This window comes from Acomys minous, assembly GCF_964271855.1.
Source record: "Acomys minous genome assembly, chromosome: 8".
In the NCBI taxonomy this organism is placed as follows: domain Eukaryota; kingdom Metazoa; phylum Chordata; class Mammalia; order Rodentia; family Muridae; genus Acomys; species Acomys minous.
Window position 1 is genome coordinate 107,239,994 of NC_140489.1, and position 17,159 is coordinate 107,257,152.

The 17,159-nt window shown below is 44.3% G+C and overlaps 1 protein-coding gene across 1 annotated transcript in view; it reads left to right on the plus strand.

Moving 5' to 3' along the window:
• The window catches only part of LOC311604096 (tetratricopeptide repeat protein 27), a 130,247-nt gene that overhangs the window by 60,374 nt on the left and 52,714 nt on the right, over positions 1-17,159 (plus strand). Inside the window, exons 12-13 of the mRNA XM_084793636.1 lie at positions 409-531; positions 14,932-15,159. Coding sequence (XP_084649762.1) covers positions 409-531; positions 14,932-15,159 — 351 coding nt within the window. The remainder of the gene's footprint in view (positions 1-408; positions 532-14,931; positions 15,160-17,159) is intronic.

Below are 17,159 nucleotides of genomic sequence, written 5' to 3' on the forward strand. Positions count from 1 at the left end.
GTGTGTAAATTCCTGAGGACTAAGTGCAGAGATGTTATGGTGTCTGCACTGCTTCCTCGGAGCTTTAAACACTGATTTATTGGATATGACTTTTATAAATCAGAGATTCAAATGGAAGGACTCTTTCAATAAGAAGGAATTAATTTGGCTTTTTGAGTTCCGAGTTCTTAAAAATTAGATGCATTGAGTATTTTGATCAATTCCTGTTTTGTTTGTAGTACTTCATCATCTGTAAAAAAGCTTCCTGAAGTAAGTATGGTTCTCACAAATTCCTACATAGAGGAATTTCATAAATGATACATGTATTACAGTATGCAGCCTTTAAAAGGCAGGTTGGAGATACTGCGAGTTAAAGTGGGATTTGCTTCAGAGCAAGGAGTGCTCATGACTTGCCTTTGTTTTTCCTAGCGCCAGCTCGCAGGTCTGCTGTTTGAGTTGGGGTGCACCACTTCTGCCCTTCAGATATTCGAGAAGCTGGAGATGTGGGAAGACGTGGTCGTCTGTTACGAAAGGGCTGGGCAGCACGGGAAGGTAGGTGACAGTCACTAAGTGACAGCCACGTCTGTGTCCTTGGAACCTTCTTCCCTCCACACGTCTCCCTCTCTCTTTACAAAGTCACTTCTGACAGTATTTTCTTACGTTCCTTGTTTCGGCTTTATGTTGGACAGCTTATTTTCTGTGTTCATAAAAGAAAAAAGAAGCCTGGGGTTGATATGATATTTGGCAGTTAAGAAAGTAATACAAACTTTGAAGGCACTGCTCATTTTGATCTGTTTTCCTATTGAAGTAAAATATGAGTTTATTTTAACTTTCTTTCGGGTACCTGATAATTAGAGGCTGTGGACACGAGGGAGCTTATCTAGAAGGCTGAGTCTGTGCAGGAAAGTCGGTGTGACCCCTGCTGAGGCAGAGCATTGCTAAGTGTGTGATGCATATTTAATTCCACTCTTAAATTGAGTCAAGAAAGAAAATGTTGTAATATTTGCATCTGTTATTAATCTGTTGTTTCTGCTCGTACATGAACCATATTTTAAGACTTGTGCTCTACATTGTGAGTTGCTGTAAAACTGAACACATTGAAATCATATGTTAATTAAAACTATTTTTATTTTATGTGTGTGAGTGTCTTGCCTATGTATATGTATGTCCACTGTGTGTGTGCTTGGTGCCCACAGAGACCAGAAGAGGGTGTCAGGCTGTCTGGAACTGGAGTTATAAATGCTTATGAGTTGTTTTGTGGCTGCTGGGAACTGAGCTGAGGTCCTCTGTAGGACAGGCTAAGTCGGGTCTGCAGCCCCTGTTTGTGGACTCTAATTGCACTTTACATGAGTAAATAGTTCACACAACAGAGTGAAATCTTTAAGTTGGTGTTTACTCTCACATCATTTGTTGGATTTAATTGCTATTTAAAGTGAAAAGAAGTTCTCAGTATGATTTGGCATTGAAACAAAAAGCCGTTGAGTCAGAACCCAACCAAAACAAAAGACATAGCCAGAACAAAGGGATGAATTTGGAATTTGTGAAATGAACATTTGCTGTTGGTGAAATAGTCATAATTTCACTAACATTTCTATAAAAGTTACAGCCAAATGTTTTGTGTGAGCTAAAAAGGGAAGATACTTAAAAGCAGATGCAGGCCAGGTGCACACCTTTAACCCCACCACTTGGAAGGCAGAGGAAGGTGGATCTCTGTGAGTCTGAGGCCAGCTTGGCCCACGTAGTAAGAGCATGTTTCAACAAAACAAAGCAAAACAGAAAACCAGAAGCCGATGAAGCCTTGTTTTGTTCTAAGCTATATAAAGAGAGATTGCCATAGGAAATGCTCAACAATGTGCGAGGGCAGAAAGAATTATCAACTTTACTGAATAGATTAGGGGAAAAATTAAAACATTTTCTTTTTCTTTTCCTTTTTTTGAGATTTATTTATTTATTATGCACTCCAGAAGAAGGCACCAGATCTCATGATGGTTGTGAGCCACCATGTAGTTGCTGGGAATTGAACTTGAGACCTTCAGGAGAGCAGTCAGTGCTCTTAACCTCTGAGCCGTCTCTCCAACCCTAAGATTTTCTTCTTTCATTAAAAATTTGTTTTATTATTGGTAACACCTCAAATTTGATGAAACGTAGAACTGTTTTTTCAAAACCTTAAATATTTTTAGCATCTATTGTCTCAAATGTTTGCTTAAAGAAAGTCTAATGGAAGAATCAAGAGCTTAGTTTCCAGTCCTGTGTAGCTCCTATCTCATCCTTTCTACTGTGAAAGTCGTTTCCACCAGTTAACAGATAAAGAGTGGCTACAGGAAATATGGTCACTTTTTAATTGGGTAGATTTGTTAAAAATTATTATATTTATATGAATGGATGTTTTGCCTGCAGGTGTGTCTGTGTATCATGTACATATCCAGAGTCTGTAGAGGCCAGGAGAGGGCATCAGATCCCTGGACCTGGAGTTAGTGACAGCCATAAGCCCTGTGTGGGTGCTGGGAATCAAACCCAAGTTTTCTGGAAGAGGAGCCAGTGTTCTTAGCCACTGTACCATCCATGTCTCCCGACACTGAAGTAGGAGTTTTTTAGGAAAAAAAAAAAATGTATGTTTTATTTCTGGAACAGCTGAGCTTCTGGTGTCTGGCCATGTGCCAGTGGTTTTCACCACCTTTTGATTTCACTAGATGCTTGAAATTTAATCCTTGCATTTTATGCTTGATTTTTAAATGGCTCCTTTAGGCTATACCTGAGCCTAATGGTTGTTACGGTGACCATGCTTGCACCTTACCTGGTGGGCACTTAGAGTTTTTAGTTTAGGGTACTGCCCGTAGACACTCTTGCTAGTTAATGGCTGTTGGCAAAACATCTGAGATTAATTGTGGGTGACCCTAGAACCAGAGCTAGTTCTCATATTTTAACATTAATTCTTCAGTTATTTGGCTCACTTATCAGAGTTTCCTCCAGTTGATGGCAAAATCTCATTTTGTTGAGCAAACCTAGTTTGGTCTCTAAATAAGCAACAAAGGCAGAGCTGGCATCAGCTGAGTGGAGGTGAGGACAGAAGGGAAGAGTGTGGGGAGGACTAAGGGTTCTCATTTCTTTATAGAGAGCCAAGTTTGCCGGGGATCACATAGCTGTATCTTGATCATGAAGTAACTGTAACCATGGATTCTTAGCATTTTTTTAAGTTACAAGTAACTGTGTTACTTGGAAAACAGCTGAGTGTTTCTAGTAATCAGTTTAGGGATTGTTGTTGTTGTTTGTTGTTTTCCAAGATAAGAGTACTTCCTTTCTGTGACTTGTGAGTTTCTTGTGTGTTCTTTGCCAGAGCAGTCTTCCCAAGGCAATATCTGACCACGGCAGTCCACTCATCAGTAACCTCCCTTTTGTCTCCAGGATGGGCAGTGAGTGGTTGCAGAAGCTTTGTCATTCATGGCCTCCTCCCTCGAAGTCTCTTGTCCATGTCCTCCCAAGGTTCCAGGAACCGGAAGCTCCTCTAGTTCCCTGGCTTGGTGGCATGGCCGCAGTTCAAGGCTGCATGCTCGTGCTCTTGTGTCAAGAATGCTTGTCATCCTTAGCTGACTCTGGCTTATTCTTTGGGTCTCCTTCCAGTGTTTTACAGTGTCTGGACTCTGCCTGCTCTCCGGATCTATGCTGCTGCTGTCAGCTCCTCAGCATCCAGGACTGCTCTGATATGGCATTAGCTGGCTCATTTCCCTGTGCTCTTCTATCTGTCTATGTTACTTAGAGCTGTGTCCCCAGGCACCATAGGCCCAAGTGAAATTACGCCAGTAGAACCCTCCTTACAGACGTCTCCTGCTACCGTCCTGTTTTGTTCTCAGTAGTGAGACTTCTGTCCGCACTTCCATTTTAACTTGAAAAATAGAAAGGAGGACCGTTAGGAATTCCGATTTTCACACAGTAACTACAAGGACACCATAGTTTGTTGTTTGATAATGCACTTCCTAAGCGCCTGTCATGGCTTATTCTTTATGTGTTTAGTTCGTAGTCCTTACATGCTGCTCGTGAGAAACTGCAAAGTATGAACCACTTTTGTCATTTCACTGGTTAACATTGGTAATTGGCAGCTTCTGTCGTCCAAGAGCCGACATCATTCCCCTTAAAGCCTGACCTTTCCCACGCCTCCTGCCTTCATGGTTATTGTTACTCCCTTAAAAAGTAGAGATTAGATTTTTAAGGTAAACTCCACGTAGGCATAATAATTGAAAATGCTCCCCAGCTGGGTAATGCAAATAGGAGGTGCCCAGCTAATCAGATAATGAGTCTTGTTTTAAATTACTCTGTTTTATCTTGGCCTTGGAGTGTTTGGATTGGCAAGTATGCCTTTCGAAATCCAGTCAGAGCCTGGTGTTGTCGCACATAAATGCAAGAAGCAGGCTCTGAGCGTGTGCCTCAGAAACACTACACAGGCCAGGCTGGGAGGGTGCAGCTGGGCGTGGGGCCTTTGTGCTTTGCACCTCTGGGTTATTGCTCATGGGACATGACTCTGTACCAGGAGGAAGCTGTCCTGACAGCAGGACTGTCCTTGGGAAGAGGAGAAGCTATCCTAGGCCTCCTGCCTCCTGTGTCAGGGCTGTAGTGTCTGGGCAGGGCAGGGTCTCTGAGAGCTAATCTCTCTGTGGTGAAATCGGCCCACGCTTGTTCTCTACTTCCAGGGAGAAGCCTGGAGTTAGCGACCCATTGTGAGTCCCTGCACATGGCACTGTTAGACCTAGACACGCGCATGGCTCTTTCTAACTCAAGCCTATTGCCAAGGCCAGATTTTTTAATTTTATTTTTTAGTTGTTAAAACATTATGCTCATATGCGTGTGTGTGTGTGTGATGTGTTCATATGTGTGCGCACATGGATGTGCATGGAGGCCCCAGAGTTAGAGGCAGTTGTGAGCTGTCTGGTGTGGATACTAGGAGCCGTGCTCCAGTCCTTAGCAAGAGCGAATGGTCCTGCCTGAGCCAGCTCTCTGACTCTCTAGCAGCACCTCCTAAGCTCTGGGCCTGCCTCTCTCCACCCACTTGGAGTGGTTGGCTTGTTGCTAGGACTGTCTGTCGTCTCAGTAGTCGTCAGGGTACCCTTTCTGTGCAGAACCATCGCGTCCACACTTGTCTCCGCCTGCCGTTTTTTTTTTGATGGGAGGACTTCCCGTAGTTGCTTGTCTGCCAGCTCCCCTTTCTTGTCTGCTGACCAGATGAGGGCTGCTCTTACCACACATTAAATTTTAATTCCTTCCACTAACCCACAGTGATCAACATACAACTCACAGCCAGGAAGCGCAGTTTGTCTGAGAATTTCTTCTGACTAAAGTACAAAGAGTAAACCCTGGAGCGCCGCCCCCCATTGGAGAGTGAATGTGACCTGCACCCTTGCTGCTTACCCCAAACTCTAGGCCTGACTGAGTGCTGTCTAGGATTGGAGCAGGAGGGTGGGGTCTCTCTCCATCCACTCTCAGATTTCCATTTTATAACTTAGAACAACATATTGTTATAGATGTAAGTGAACTGGTCCTCCTCTCTGACAGTCCTACCTGAACTGCACAGGGAATGGTGGGATTGGGTCTCACAAAATCCTAGGAGTTTATGCTCTGAGTTTGAAGTTGAACGTTGACAGTTTGTAGGTGGATGTAGGCCAGCAGGGTATTTTGTCTGTCTTTCACAGTGTGTTTAAAAAAAAAATCAGAGAAAAAATTTCAGATTTCATCCTTTAAAAAGTTCAAATTTCTTGGCTTCTCTTAGAGATCCAAAAGATGAAAAACAACCAACCAACCAACCAACCAAAACAACCCCAAACCAAGAGCCAAATGAATACTGGGTCCAAATCCAACCTGCTGTACTAACTGGCTGATGAGGCGCACTGGGCTCCTCCCCTAGGGAGGGTTGGTCACTTTACAGCCTTGGGGCTAAGCAGTGCAGGTCCCCTGTATTATTATCTTAACTGTAATTGTAGCTTCTGCTTAAGTCCGAGCTCTAAGTGTGTGCAGAGATTCACATTCAATATTAAGAAAAGTAATTGTGTGAGATTGTGAAAACAAAGTAGATGAGTAAGTTTCCTTTGCATATCTTGTATTACAGTTTTAATAGACATTTTAGTGACAAGGTTTCCTCTGTCTTTATAAATGTGCATCTGAGCTATGTGTCATGCTAGGATTTAGGAGGCGAAGGCAGGCTAGCTATGTGTTTGAGGCAAGCCTGGGATACACAGTGAGACCTATTTCAACCCCTCCATGCTAATTCGGATTTTCTTACAGGGAAGAGCAGCAAGCAGCTCTAGAGGGTTCTCCACTCTGAAGACTCCTAGTTGGTCACATGTTGATACTGCAGACTGATGGTGCAGGGGCTGTGCACAGGGCCCCAGTGGTGCATTCTTGCACACTGCAGACATTTTCTTGTAGTTCTTTTTCTTTTTTTAAAATATATTTTATTAATTTATTCATATTACATCTCAACTGTTATTCCATTGCTTGTATCCCCCCATTCCTCCCTCCCTCCCATTTTCCCCTTATTCCCCTCCCCTGTGACTGTGACTGAGGGGGACTTCCTCCCCCTGTATATGCTCATAGGGTATCAAGTGTCTTCTTGGTAGCCTGCTATCCTTCCTCTGAGTGCCACCAGGCTTCCCCATCCAGGGGATGTGGTCAAATATGGGGCACCAGAGTTTATGTGAAAGTCAGACCCCACTCTCCACTCAGTTATGGAGAATGTCCTGTCCATTGGCTAGATCTGGGTAGGGGTTTGAAGTTTACTGCACGAAGCAGAAAGAGTCAAATGGTGTATACTCACTTATATCTGGACACTAGCCCAAGGGGCATGTCCCATGAAAGCCTTCACTTACCAGGAAAGTGGGTCAGAGGGGAGGACATCCTAGTGGGACTCTAGGTGAGAGAAGCATGGGAGAACGGGGAAATAGAGGGATCCAGAGGGTCCTAGAAACCTTCAAGAAAAACATTATGATGGGCGGATCTGGGCCCAGGGTAGTTATTTTTCTTAAGTAATAAATTACGCAGATTTAGAGGCTACGTAGAGGAGAAAGGATAAACCTGGGACATGTTGGAGAGAAGAGAAGAGACCAGAGAATGCAGTTGAGGACAGGAGATATATTGCCTTTGAGCACTGCCCTAGGGAGGGAGAAGTCTGTTGGCAGGAGGAGGAGGTATAAGATCTCAAGGAGGAGGAATTAACTCATCCAACACAAAAATGCACCGCATTGATTTGTGGGAAGAGGTCAAGCCAGACCGGGAATGGGCACGCTCTGCTGTCCCTCCCGTTCTCTAGGAAGCTGCTGAGCTCTGACCCTCCACACCCATCTTGCAGATAGCAGAGCACCCACAGGTGACAGGGTTGGCAGAGACAAGTGGCATCCCGCCCACCATGTCCCTTCCTGGTTCTCAAGGTGGCTGCGAGTTGGGGGCTGAAGTAAGCTACCAAGGTGAAGTCCTCGACCCTTCAGCATGGCTCAGTGGGAACATTTTCCTGCTTTATGCTGATTCTTTGTTTTGTATGTTTATTTTTGTTTCCTTTGGTTGGAAACACCAGTCTTGGACTCTAGCAAATCTTCAAATCTATAATACAGTGACTGTAGTCAGAAATAGAATATATTTTGTCATGTTTTAAATCAAGCAGATAGTGTTAGGGTAGGATTTGATACTCTGAGCTTTGGAGCCTACTTAAATGTGGGCTATCTGTTGAGTAGAGAATCTCTTGCTAGCTTTGGTATTTCTCTATGGCTAACAGCAGTATTTCTCTTTTTTTGACCTTTTAAAAAAGCTCTGTGTGTGTGTGTGTGTGTGTGTGTGAGAGAAGAGAGAGAGAGAGAGAGAGAGAGAGAGAGAGAGAGAGAGAGAGAGAATAAGTAAGTAAGTAAGTAACAAGTGCACAGCTGTGAGTCTGTGTGTGGAGGCCTCTGTCTAGCTAAGTTTCTTTCCCCTGGGTTTCTGAGGCAGGGTCTGTTGAACTGGGAGCCCATGGATCCTGACTCTCCAACTACAGTAGCAGTTTGCTTCAGGGATACTGGCTCTACCGCTAAGATTGAAATTACAGTGGCCTGTCTACTGGGTTCTGGGGATTCGAACTCTGGTCGACATGCTCATATGTCAAGTGCTTGAACCATCTCCCCAGCCCCTCATTTCTAACTTCAGTGACTTGAGGCTTCAGAACCGTCTTTTGGTCTGGTATATTTCTGCCCTCTGCCTCTTTTATCGTTGCTATTTCTGCATGCCTTGACTTTAGCTTGCTCTTCTTTTTGATACTTATGGTGGAAGGTGAGGTTATTGATTGACATTTTTTCTTCTTTAGCATAGGCATCCAGAGCCATAAATTTTCCTCTGTGCATACTTTTGCCATGTCCTTTAAGTTCTGGAATGTCTCTGTTTTGCTTCAGCTCAATGTGCTTTTAGTTTTGCTGTAATTTCCTCTCTGACTCATGGCTGCTCAGGAGTGTGTGTTTAACTTCTGCATGTTGGTGAGTGCCTTAATCTGTTCCCTGCATGACTGCAGTCCTTTTCTGATTTACTGGGGCTTGTATCATGAGCCACCATTTAGCACATCCTGGAGAATGCATGGGATTCTTGAGAAGAACGTATATTTCGCTCTTGTCAGTTGGAGTACTATTTAAGAAATCTTTCTGGTCAGTGCATCTGTGGCATTGTTCATGTCTTCCATTTCCATCTGTTGTGTAGTTTTCTGTCCCACTGCAAGCTAGGCATGATGTCCCCATATATATAGCATTGCTGTATGGCCCATGTGTCTTGCCAGAACTCTCAGTTCCTGCTTTGTGTACTTTGGGGATGTGTTGTAGGCATACCCACTTATAACTGTTACCTCTACTTGATGGAGTGGACATTCTATCATAAAAGTGATTTCCCCCTATTAACAGTTTTTTCTGGAGCTCTGTTTTGTCTGCCTAGTGTAGCTACCTTAGCTTTCTTGGTTCCTGGTCATCCCCTCCTCGACACTTTTACTTTCAACCTGTTTGTATGCTCAGATCTAAAGTGTGTCTCCTGTAGATGACATCTTAGTTGAATAATTTTTTGTTCTTTTTGTCTGTTTCTGCCTTTGGTTTGAAAATTTAGTTCCTTTACACTTAATCACTGATGATATAGGTATATGTCAGTCTTTTTTGTGGTTGTTGTTTTGTTTTTTGTTTTTTCTTTTTTCAGACAGGGTTTCTCTGTGTAGCATGTCCTGTCCTGGACTAGCTTTGTAGACCAGGCTAGCCTCGAACTCACAGTGATCCTCCTGCCTCTGCCTCCTGAGTGCTGGGATTACAGGCGTGTGCCTCTGCGCACAGCTCATCAATCATTTTTAATGTCATATCTTTTCTTCAATTTTGTTGTCACTCTGTTATTCTCTACCTCATGCAGCTGTGAAATTTATCAGGTATCCCTAGCTGTTTCCAAGGGCTTTTCCCTGCACAAGCTCAGAGCTGGATGAAATGCAAGTGGGCTTTAAGGCCTTCCTCAGATGGCAGATGACAGGAACCAAACCCAGTGGGCTCCCTCTGGTGGCTGCTAGACCAGTTCCCACTGCTGCTGTGGGCTGTAGATTTTAAAGAACACTACAGAGTTGGAGGAGAGGGAATTGGCCTGGCCAAGTTACAGTGCCACGTGTCCTCATCACGATCCGGCCATTTCTTTTGAATGAATATGGTTTGTGTTATTGCACACATGGACTTGGTAACGTTGAGAGCACTAAAAAGCTGGTTCTCTTTCTGGTGGATTTTCAGATGTCTTTATGTTCTTGCTTTCTTCCTTTCTTTGTTCCTTCCTTCCTTGCTTACTTACTTGTTGTTGTTGTTGTTATTGTTGTTGTTGTTGTTAACCCATGGAATAAATAACAACATTAAGCCTAGAGAGAGGTTCTGATTTCTAGGTTTGTGGCTTTTGGTTGGAGACCAACCACTTGATTGAGAAATCTAAGTTTTGACTTTGTCTCACATGGTTAATACCTGTTTCTCAGAATTAAGGTAGGCACTGAGGGCAATGCACTTACTACTGACTGACAAGTGAACCCGTGAGTCATTAATGGGAGGCTACAAGAGGTAAAGGTGATGTTGATATAAAAGGTAACATGTCAGCAAGGTTGTACTCCAGGCTTGCTTTATTTATGCAAGTAGTGGAATCCTTGGAATCCTTTTGGGAATAAGGGGTTTCCTGGAGCCAGGGCTTGTATAACTATGGGAAGATGTGGGAACGTTACAGTGTGAAGTCAGAGGATCGGGGACGAGGGCTCCCAGCAGTGTGTGTGAGGCACGGACACACGGGGCCAGTCAGACACTGAGCGGAATCTGAGAGGCCAGGCACTGCAGCCATTGAGACGGGACCATGGAGGGAAGCTTAAACGAGATTTGTGGGAATCTCTGGGAGCTTTGCAGCTAGTGGCCCTGTGAGCTCAATGGGAGATTCTCCCAGCGAGCCTGGAGCTGCCTCACAGCTGGAAAGATCAGCCACACACACAAGGCAAGGGACACCTGGGCTCCCCCGGATGCTCTGGGTCTTGTGTGGCACTGTATTTGCCCGAGACTTCTGTGTCTTAATGACTTTGCATGCTGGCATGCCAAGGCCACTCTGCCTTGCAGTTCCCCAGCAGGTTCCCCTCTGCTGGGGATTCTGATCTGGAATCCTGACCTGGAAACAAGCAAAGGGGATTTTAGGAAGCCTCTTTTCTAGATTAAGCACATTAACATGACATCAGTGCCCTTTGGCTTAGCCCTTGACTTGGGAGTTTGGTTATCTGGAAGACAGAAAACTGCTGGCAGATACTTTGTGCATTATCTTACATAGTTAAAGAAAAATTCTGATAAAGGGAAACTTAAAAACGTTTACTTTTCTAGCAGAGCTTAGAGCATATAAGATTGAGCATTTGTTTCACAAGCCTTGTGTCTTAATGGCTTGGCATTGAAGGAGGAAAGATCTCCTTTCAGTATTTTCAGGGATTCAGACCACCATGATGGTGGAGACATAGCAGAGCTTAGGGCAGTGTGGGTGTGTGGCAGGCACAGAAGGACCTCAGCAGGAAGCAGAACGATGCCCACATCAGGCTGGGGGTTCCCATTAAAGGCCCCATTGCTAGAGGTGCCAAACTAGTGCTGATAGCTGGGGACCAAGTGTTAAAAACAAGAGCTTGTGTGTAACATTTCAGATTAAAACCGTAACCTCTTGTTTTAGTTAATAGATGAATTCCTTGGTGGTAAATGATGAAGACAGCTTTTATAAGTTGAGCATTTTCTCGTAATAAGCTATGGTGTAAAGCACATGATTTTCAATTGGTTTCGGGTTGGCATTGACTGATTTCTTATCTTGGCTTCTTGAGTCTATCAGTAGAGTATCACCAGGGCCACTGACTGCTGAGGTCTGGTGGGCTGATAAGACAACCAAAGCATAAAGTTCATGTTGCTCTCAGGCGGGATAGGACGCTCTTCAGGGTCCTCTGATCTGACAGGATGTAGCTCTTGGGTAGAAAGCCTTCTTCTGTATCCTTACCCACTTCTCAAGGGCCGGGGCTTCAGAAAACAGATCATGTCCTGGTCAGTAACTATGCACGCTCTCAGGTTAACTGGGTGGGTTAACTGTACCCTACACACTTAGCACCTTTGCGCTTCAGACAGGGCTTTCTGTGGCGTGCAGTGCTGTCCGGGCTCATCCTTCCACATGGAAAGAGGAAGTCTGAGGGGCCATTGCTTAGCTCTCTGTGCTGCAGTAACAGCCAGCAGGGGTTCTGCGGGCTACTTGTTCTATCCAGCTTGCCGTGTGTGCAGGAGCCAGGGAAGCAGACTTTCAGGCCTCCCCTGGAACGGACTGACTCCTGCAAATTCTTTAGGTTCCAAAAGATCAGCATTAACCAAAAATGAACCCTGAAAGAAGCCTTTTTCCCAAGATACAAATAACCTAATAAATGGCTGTTTCCTTCATTAAAGCTAAATAGGAAAAGAATTTTGCTATGCACTTAGTACATTATCACATGGTCCTTTCTAAGTGGTATCTGTCCTCCTTTATTATGTTTAAGAGGCTGAGTCTTTAACGATATTCAGGGATAGGAACTTGGTGTGAGATGACATCTTAGAGTCGAGACCCAAATACTTACACTTTTTTAAGTGTTACATACATCAAGGTTGGCCTTAGTTGGCTGCCTGTCTGCATTGGTTGAGTTGGTTGGGATTAGCCAGCCACTACTTACAATCCACGATGCTCTATCATGGCTTTGGCTGCCTGTGCCTGTGCATGTCGTCAGGCCCATTTTGCTCCCAGTGCACTTGGCAGGTGTCTGCCACCTTGGGTCTCATCATCTTTTTTGGAATCTGGAAGCTTGTGACAGTGAAGTATTCACAAGCTTTCCCCTATTACACAGGGCATTTATAATAGCCCTTTTCAAGTATGCTTTTTCTCCCCTGTGAACTGTATTTCTCAAAGCCAAGATAAGGGAGCAACCCCTGGGTCCTCTGGGTGACAGAGCTGGGGTGGGTGAGTAGGTTGCATGTGATCAATTATCTCTCTGGACTGAGTGTTGGATTCCATCCTCCACATTGCATGAGGAATTTCTGGTATCTCAGCTTCACTTAGTTCTTGGCCACATTTGAGTCCATGTTTCATCCTGTAGTTGAGCACATTACTTAGAACTGTCCCCAGCTGTTTGAGTTAGCATTGTGAGTCAAAACTCTTGTAGGGAATCTCAGTTCAGCCTGATTTCAATTATGACCGCATTTGTCTCTGGTTTAACACCTCTAGGGTCTTTTTGATCCCACGGTTTTCACCCTATAAGTTACAATCTATCAGTGCCTTTTATGTGTGAGTTTATACGTCTAGAGGCCATGACCTATGGATAGACTAGTGCAGGCATCAGCCATAGCATCCTAAGGTGAGGCACTGCCGATCTTGGATAGAGGACTGCCGCCTCTGCTGGTAAAGGACGCAAAAGAAGTTGGGGAGTTTCTGTCCCTTGACCAATCCAAAAGTCCTTGAGCCTGGTCTCTAAAGATTATTGGCCTCTTCTGCTCATGGCCATGGTGAGGTAACTGGTACTCGGCTTAAGTCTCCTGCATCTCCTGTTGCTAGGTATGGATCTGCCCAAAACATAGTGGCTCAAACCCACTTAAGTCTCCCCTAAACTTGTCTCTGGTGTGCTTCTGTGGGACAGGAATTTAGGGAGGGCTTGGCTGGGCTTTGGGGTTTCTCAGCAGTTACAATTAGGTGGCGGTGCAGTGGGTGTTCATGGACTTAGGACACGCCTACCAACACAAGTACTCCACACTTAACATAGCTTGAGACCAGCTGGATTCTTTGTCCTCATGTCAAGGCTTCTCTGTGTGGTTTCTCCCCATGAATTACTGAGGGACAATGGGACTGCTTACATGGCAGCATAGGGCTCAACCCAGCATCCAGGAAAAGCGTGCAGCTTTGAAAGTCTCTCCGTGTTATTTTTTCCAGAGTCCCAAGCCCACCCACAGCACTTGCTGTGTAGCTAAAAGTCTACTGAGAAAATACAAATAAAACGAAACATATTTGATTAGTTCCAACTTTTCCACAGAACTGATGGGCCGGAGTCTGCCCTACCTGAGCTTCAGCAGTCCTGAGGGAGGCTCCACCCTGACAAGGACAGCACGTCCTGAGGTCACCAGAAGCTCTCTGGTTCTTTGCCTCAAGGAGTGCAAACACCCAGGGCTGTTTCCTTTCCTTTGGCTGTCTAAGTGAGTTTGGAAGCAGCTGACCTACCTCTCACTTGGGTTCCTTCATGGCACCCTGTCACTCAGGACACAAAGCTCTAAACTTGAGGGTGCTTTAGTCTCAGGCACCAAGAAAGAAATTCCACAATTCTTTCCTCACTGAGCATCATGGCCAGTGTTTGTTCATGAGCATGGCATCTTCCAACTCGGCAAGCAGATTCATTCCCAGATCTCCAGGGGACAGAGCATGTAGTCACAGCTGTACTGAGTGACTGTGATGTTTATCACAGACCACAGAGTCCACCGTGACAGATGGAACAGAAAGGAATTTTAAGTGAGTCGGCTTTGGAATTTGTGGAATGGTGTGCTACAAAGTTTAAGCGCCATCCTGTCAAGAGAAATGCTTTGAACCACATTGTAAGCTTATTTCACCAAAGATGGTATGGCCACTATTGTATGAAGTTTTAGTTAAATGTTTGTCTTTTTCTGTCACAGAGTTTTTGCAGATAAATTAATAACCTTTATATTATTTGGAAATACTTATGTTCTACAGCATTGAATTATAAATTTCATGTTTGTTTTTAAATTACATCTCTTCTTTTAAACAAAAGTTCAACAACTTAAATATAGAACACTTAAAAACCAACAAAACTGTCCTCATGCAGTAGGACAAGGTAAGGTAAAGACACTTCTCTACAATTAAGCTCAGTTGTTTAGGGGTTAAGATGTTTTTAGGTCTAGACAGATGTTTTAAGTTGATAAAGATGAGATATGATAGATACTGATTTACATTCAGAAATTTAGACTCACCAAGATAGAAAGATGTTTTCTTCAATGTTGCCAAATACAAATAGCCAAAACACTATGAATGTAACATCAATATAATTCCTGATTGTTTCATGGTTCTCCTGCTATAGTTTATTGTATATATATGTGTACTAATATAAATATATATGTAAAATATTAAAGAAAAAAGAGACTTCTCTAAGAGCAACAGTGGGGCCCAGCAAACAGGAAATGACCAGGATTGGGGGAGGGGACGGCCTGCAGGTGGGAGCAACACAGAGCCTTGGGGATTCCAGGGCCTTAGAGTAGGCCCTGCCTCCCCTGGTTCCCTTTCTCTTGTGCCACACTTGTTTTTTTCTTGGGCCTCTCTCAGGCAGCCTGTGCTCCTGAGCAAGTAACTGTAAATACACAGACTGTGAGATAAAGGTTGAACGTGTGCTAAAAATAGCAGGTAGTTACAATTAAGTGATTTTGCTCTTTTTGTTGTTCCCAGGCAGAAGAAATCCTTAGGCGAGAACTGGAGAAAAAGGAAACGCCAAGTTTATACTGCTTGCTTGGAGATGTCCTACAAGACCACTCCTGCTACGACAAAGCCTGGGAGCTGTCACGACATCGCAGCGCACGTGCCCAGCGCTCCAAAGCCCTCCTCCATCTTCGGAACAAGGAGTTTCGGGAATGCGTGGAGTGCTTTGAACGCTCAGTGAAGATTAATCCCATGCAGGTAGGACCTCGGAAAGCCTCTGGTCCTTGGCTTGGGGTTTTCTTTCTATAAATACCGTAACACGTAGGATGGCTTCTGATTATTTAAGGAGGAAATGTCTAGATGTACACACATGCAAATAAATCAAAACATTTAAAAAATATTTTTCTGTGTGTGTGTATGTGTGTGTGTGTGTGTGTGTGTGTATGTATGTATGTGTGTTGTGTACGTGCAATCACATGTGCGGGTGCATGTGTGTGTGGGTGCATATGGAGGACAGAGCGGCCCACCTTGTTTTTTGGGAGGATCTCTCAGTGTCTCTCACTGATGCAGAGCTCCTTATCTAGGCTGTGTTGAGTGCATCTCTCACTGCTGCAGAGCTCACTATCGAGGCTGTGTTGAGTGCATTGAGTCTGAGGACCCTGCTGTCTGATCCCCAGTGCTGGGATTAGGGAGGCCTGCTGCCACTTGGGCCTTTGTACATCATGCGGGCCACCAAACTCAGGCCACTGTGCTTGAACATTGTACTGAGGGAGCCATCTCTCCAGCTCCATTTAAACAACTTTTTAAGATGTGAAAAATTAATGCAGAAGGGAACTAGATCCTTACATTCATGGTAGGTCTGCAAGAGAGGACCCAGTTTTAAGGGAAATTACCTTTATTGGTGCATAATGCTAATCAGTTGACTTTATTAGACTGTCTTTTCTCTCTGTGTCAGACTTTACAGTGCCTTCTCATTCCATCTGACACAGTTCCCGCACATGTGCACTACCTGAATAATTCGTCTGGTGGAGGCTTAGGTTGCCCCTACCCCTTGCCTGTTACAGACAAAGATGCAGTGAAAAACAGTGTGCATGAACAGTGGCTTCAGGAAATGTCTTTGCTCAGACAAGGGTGGCCAACTCTGTGTTTCCTGAGGGTCTCACTGGATGGAGAACTGTCTTAATGCTACACATTAGATCCACAAGCAATACTGAAAGCTCATGAGAAAAGAGTCTGTACAGTTTTTTGATATTTGCTACTTCTGATAAGCAGGAGGCCCTCACACAACAACCCTGATCATGTGCGGCCCCTTCAGAGGGTCCTTTAAGATTGTTGAGCAGGTAGGGACTGGAGAGATGGCTTAGCGGTTAAGAACACTGGCTGCTCTTCCAAAGGTCCTGAGTTCAATTCCCAGCACCCTTATGGTGACTCACAACCATCTGTAATGTGATCTGATGCCTTTTCTGACATGCAAGTGTGCATGCAGGTAGAGCACTGTATACTTAATAAGTAAATAAATCTTAAGAAAAAAAAGATTGTTGAGCAGGGCTTAAGTTTGTGATCACTAATAAAGAAAATGAACATATCCAAATAACAAAATTTGTTGATTAAAAAAAATCATAAATGTAATATTTGATTATAAAAGTAACATAAGACCAGTTGGGTATTTGTCACTGCATTTTAAAGCTGACGTGTCGGTATCTGGTGTGATGGGAGCAGATGCAGTTCTCAGTGAGCTCTCAGAGTGCTAGCAGCTAGCGTGGCTCTGGTTTTACTCTCAGTGTGCTTTGCTGAGAGTAGCTGCTCATGAGAGTTGGCTCAGCAGTTAGGAACACTTTGCTCTGGCCGAGGACTGCAGTTTGGAACTCCAGCTCCAGGAGATCCGACACTTTCTTCCCAGATCCTTGGGCACCAGGCACACACATGGTGTACATACATTCAGGCTGGCAAACACTGCTGCACATGAAGTAAATAAATCTAAAAAGAAAATTGTAAAATAGTTGCTCACAAATGTAGGTGCTGCCAAAAAGTGATGACATGAAAAAAGCATGATGTTTGTCTCCATGAAGATAGGACCTAAGCGGGGCGTGGTGACACACACCTGTGATCCCAGCACTCAGGGAGACAGAGGCAGGCAGATCTCTGTGAGTTCAAGGCCAGCCTGGTCTACGAAGTGAGTCCAGGACAGCCAAGGCTACACACAGAGACATCTTGTCTCAGAAAGCAAAAAAAAAAAAAAAAAAAAAAAAGACAATGAC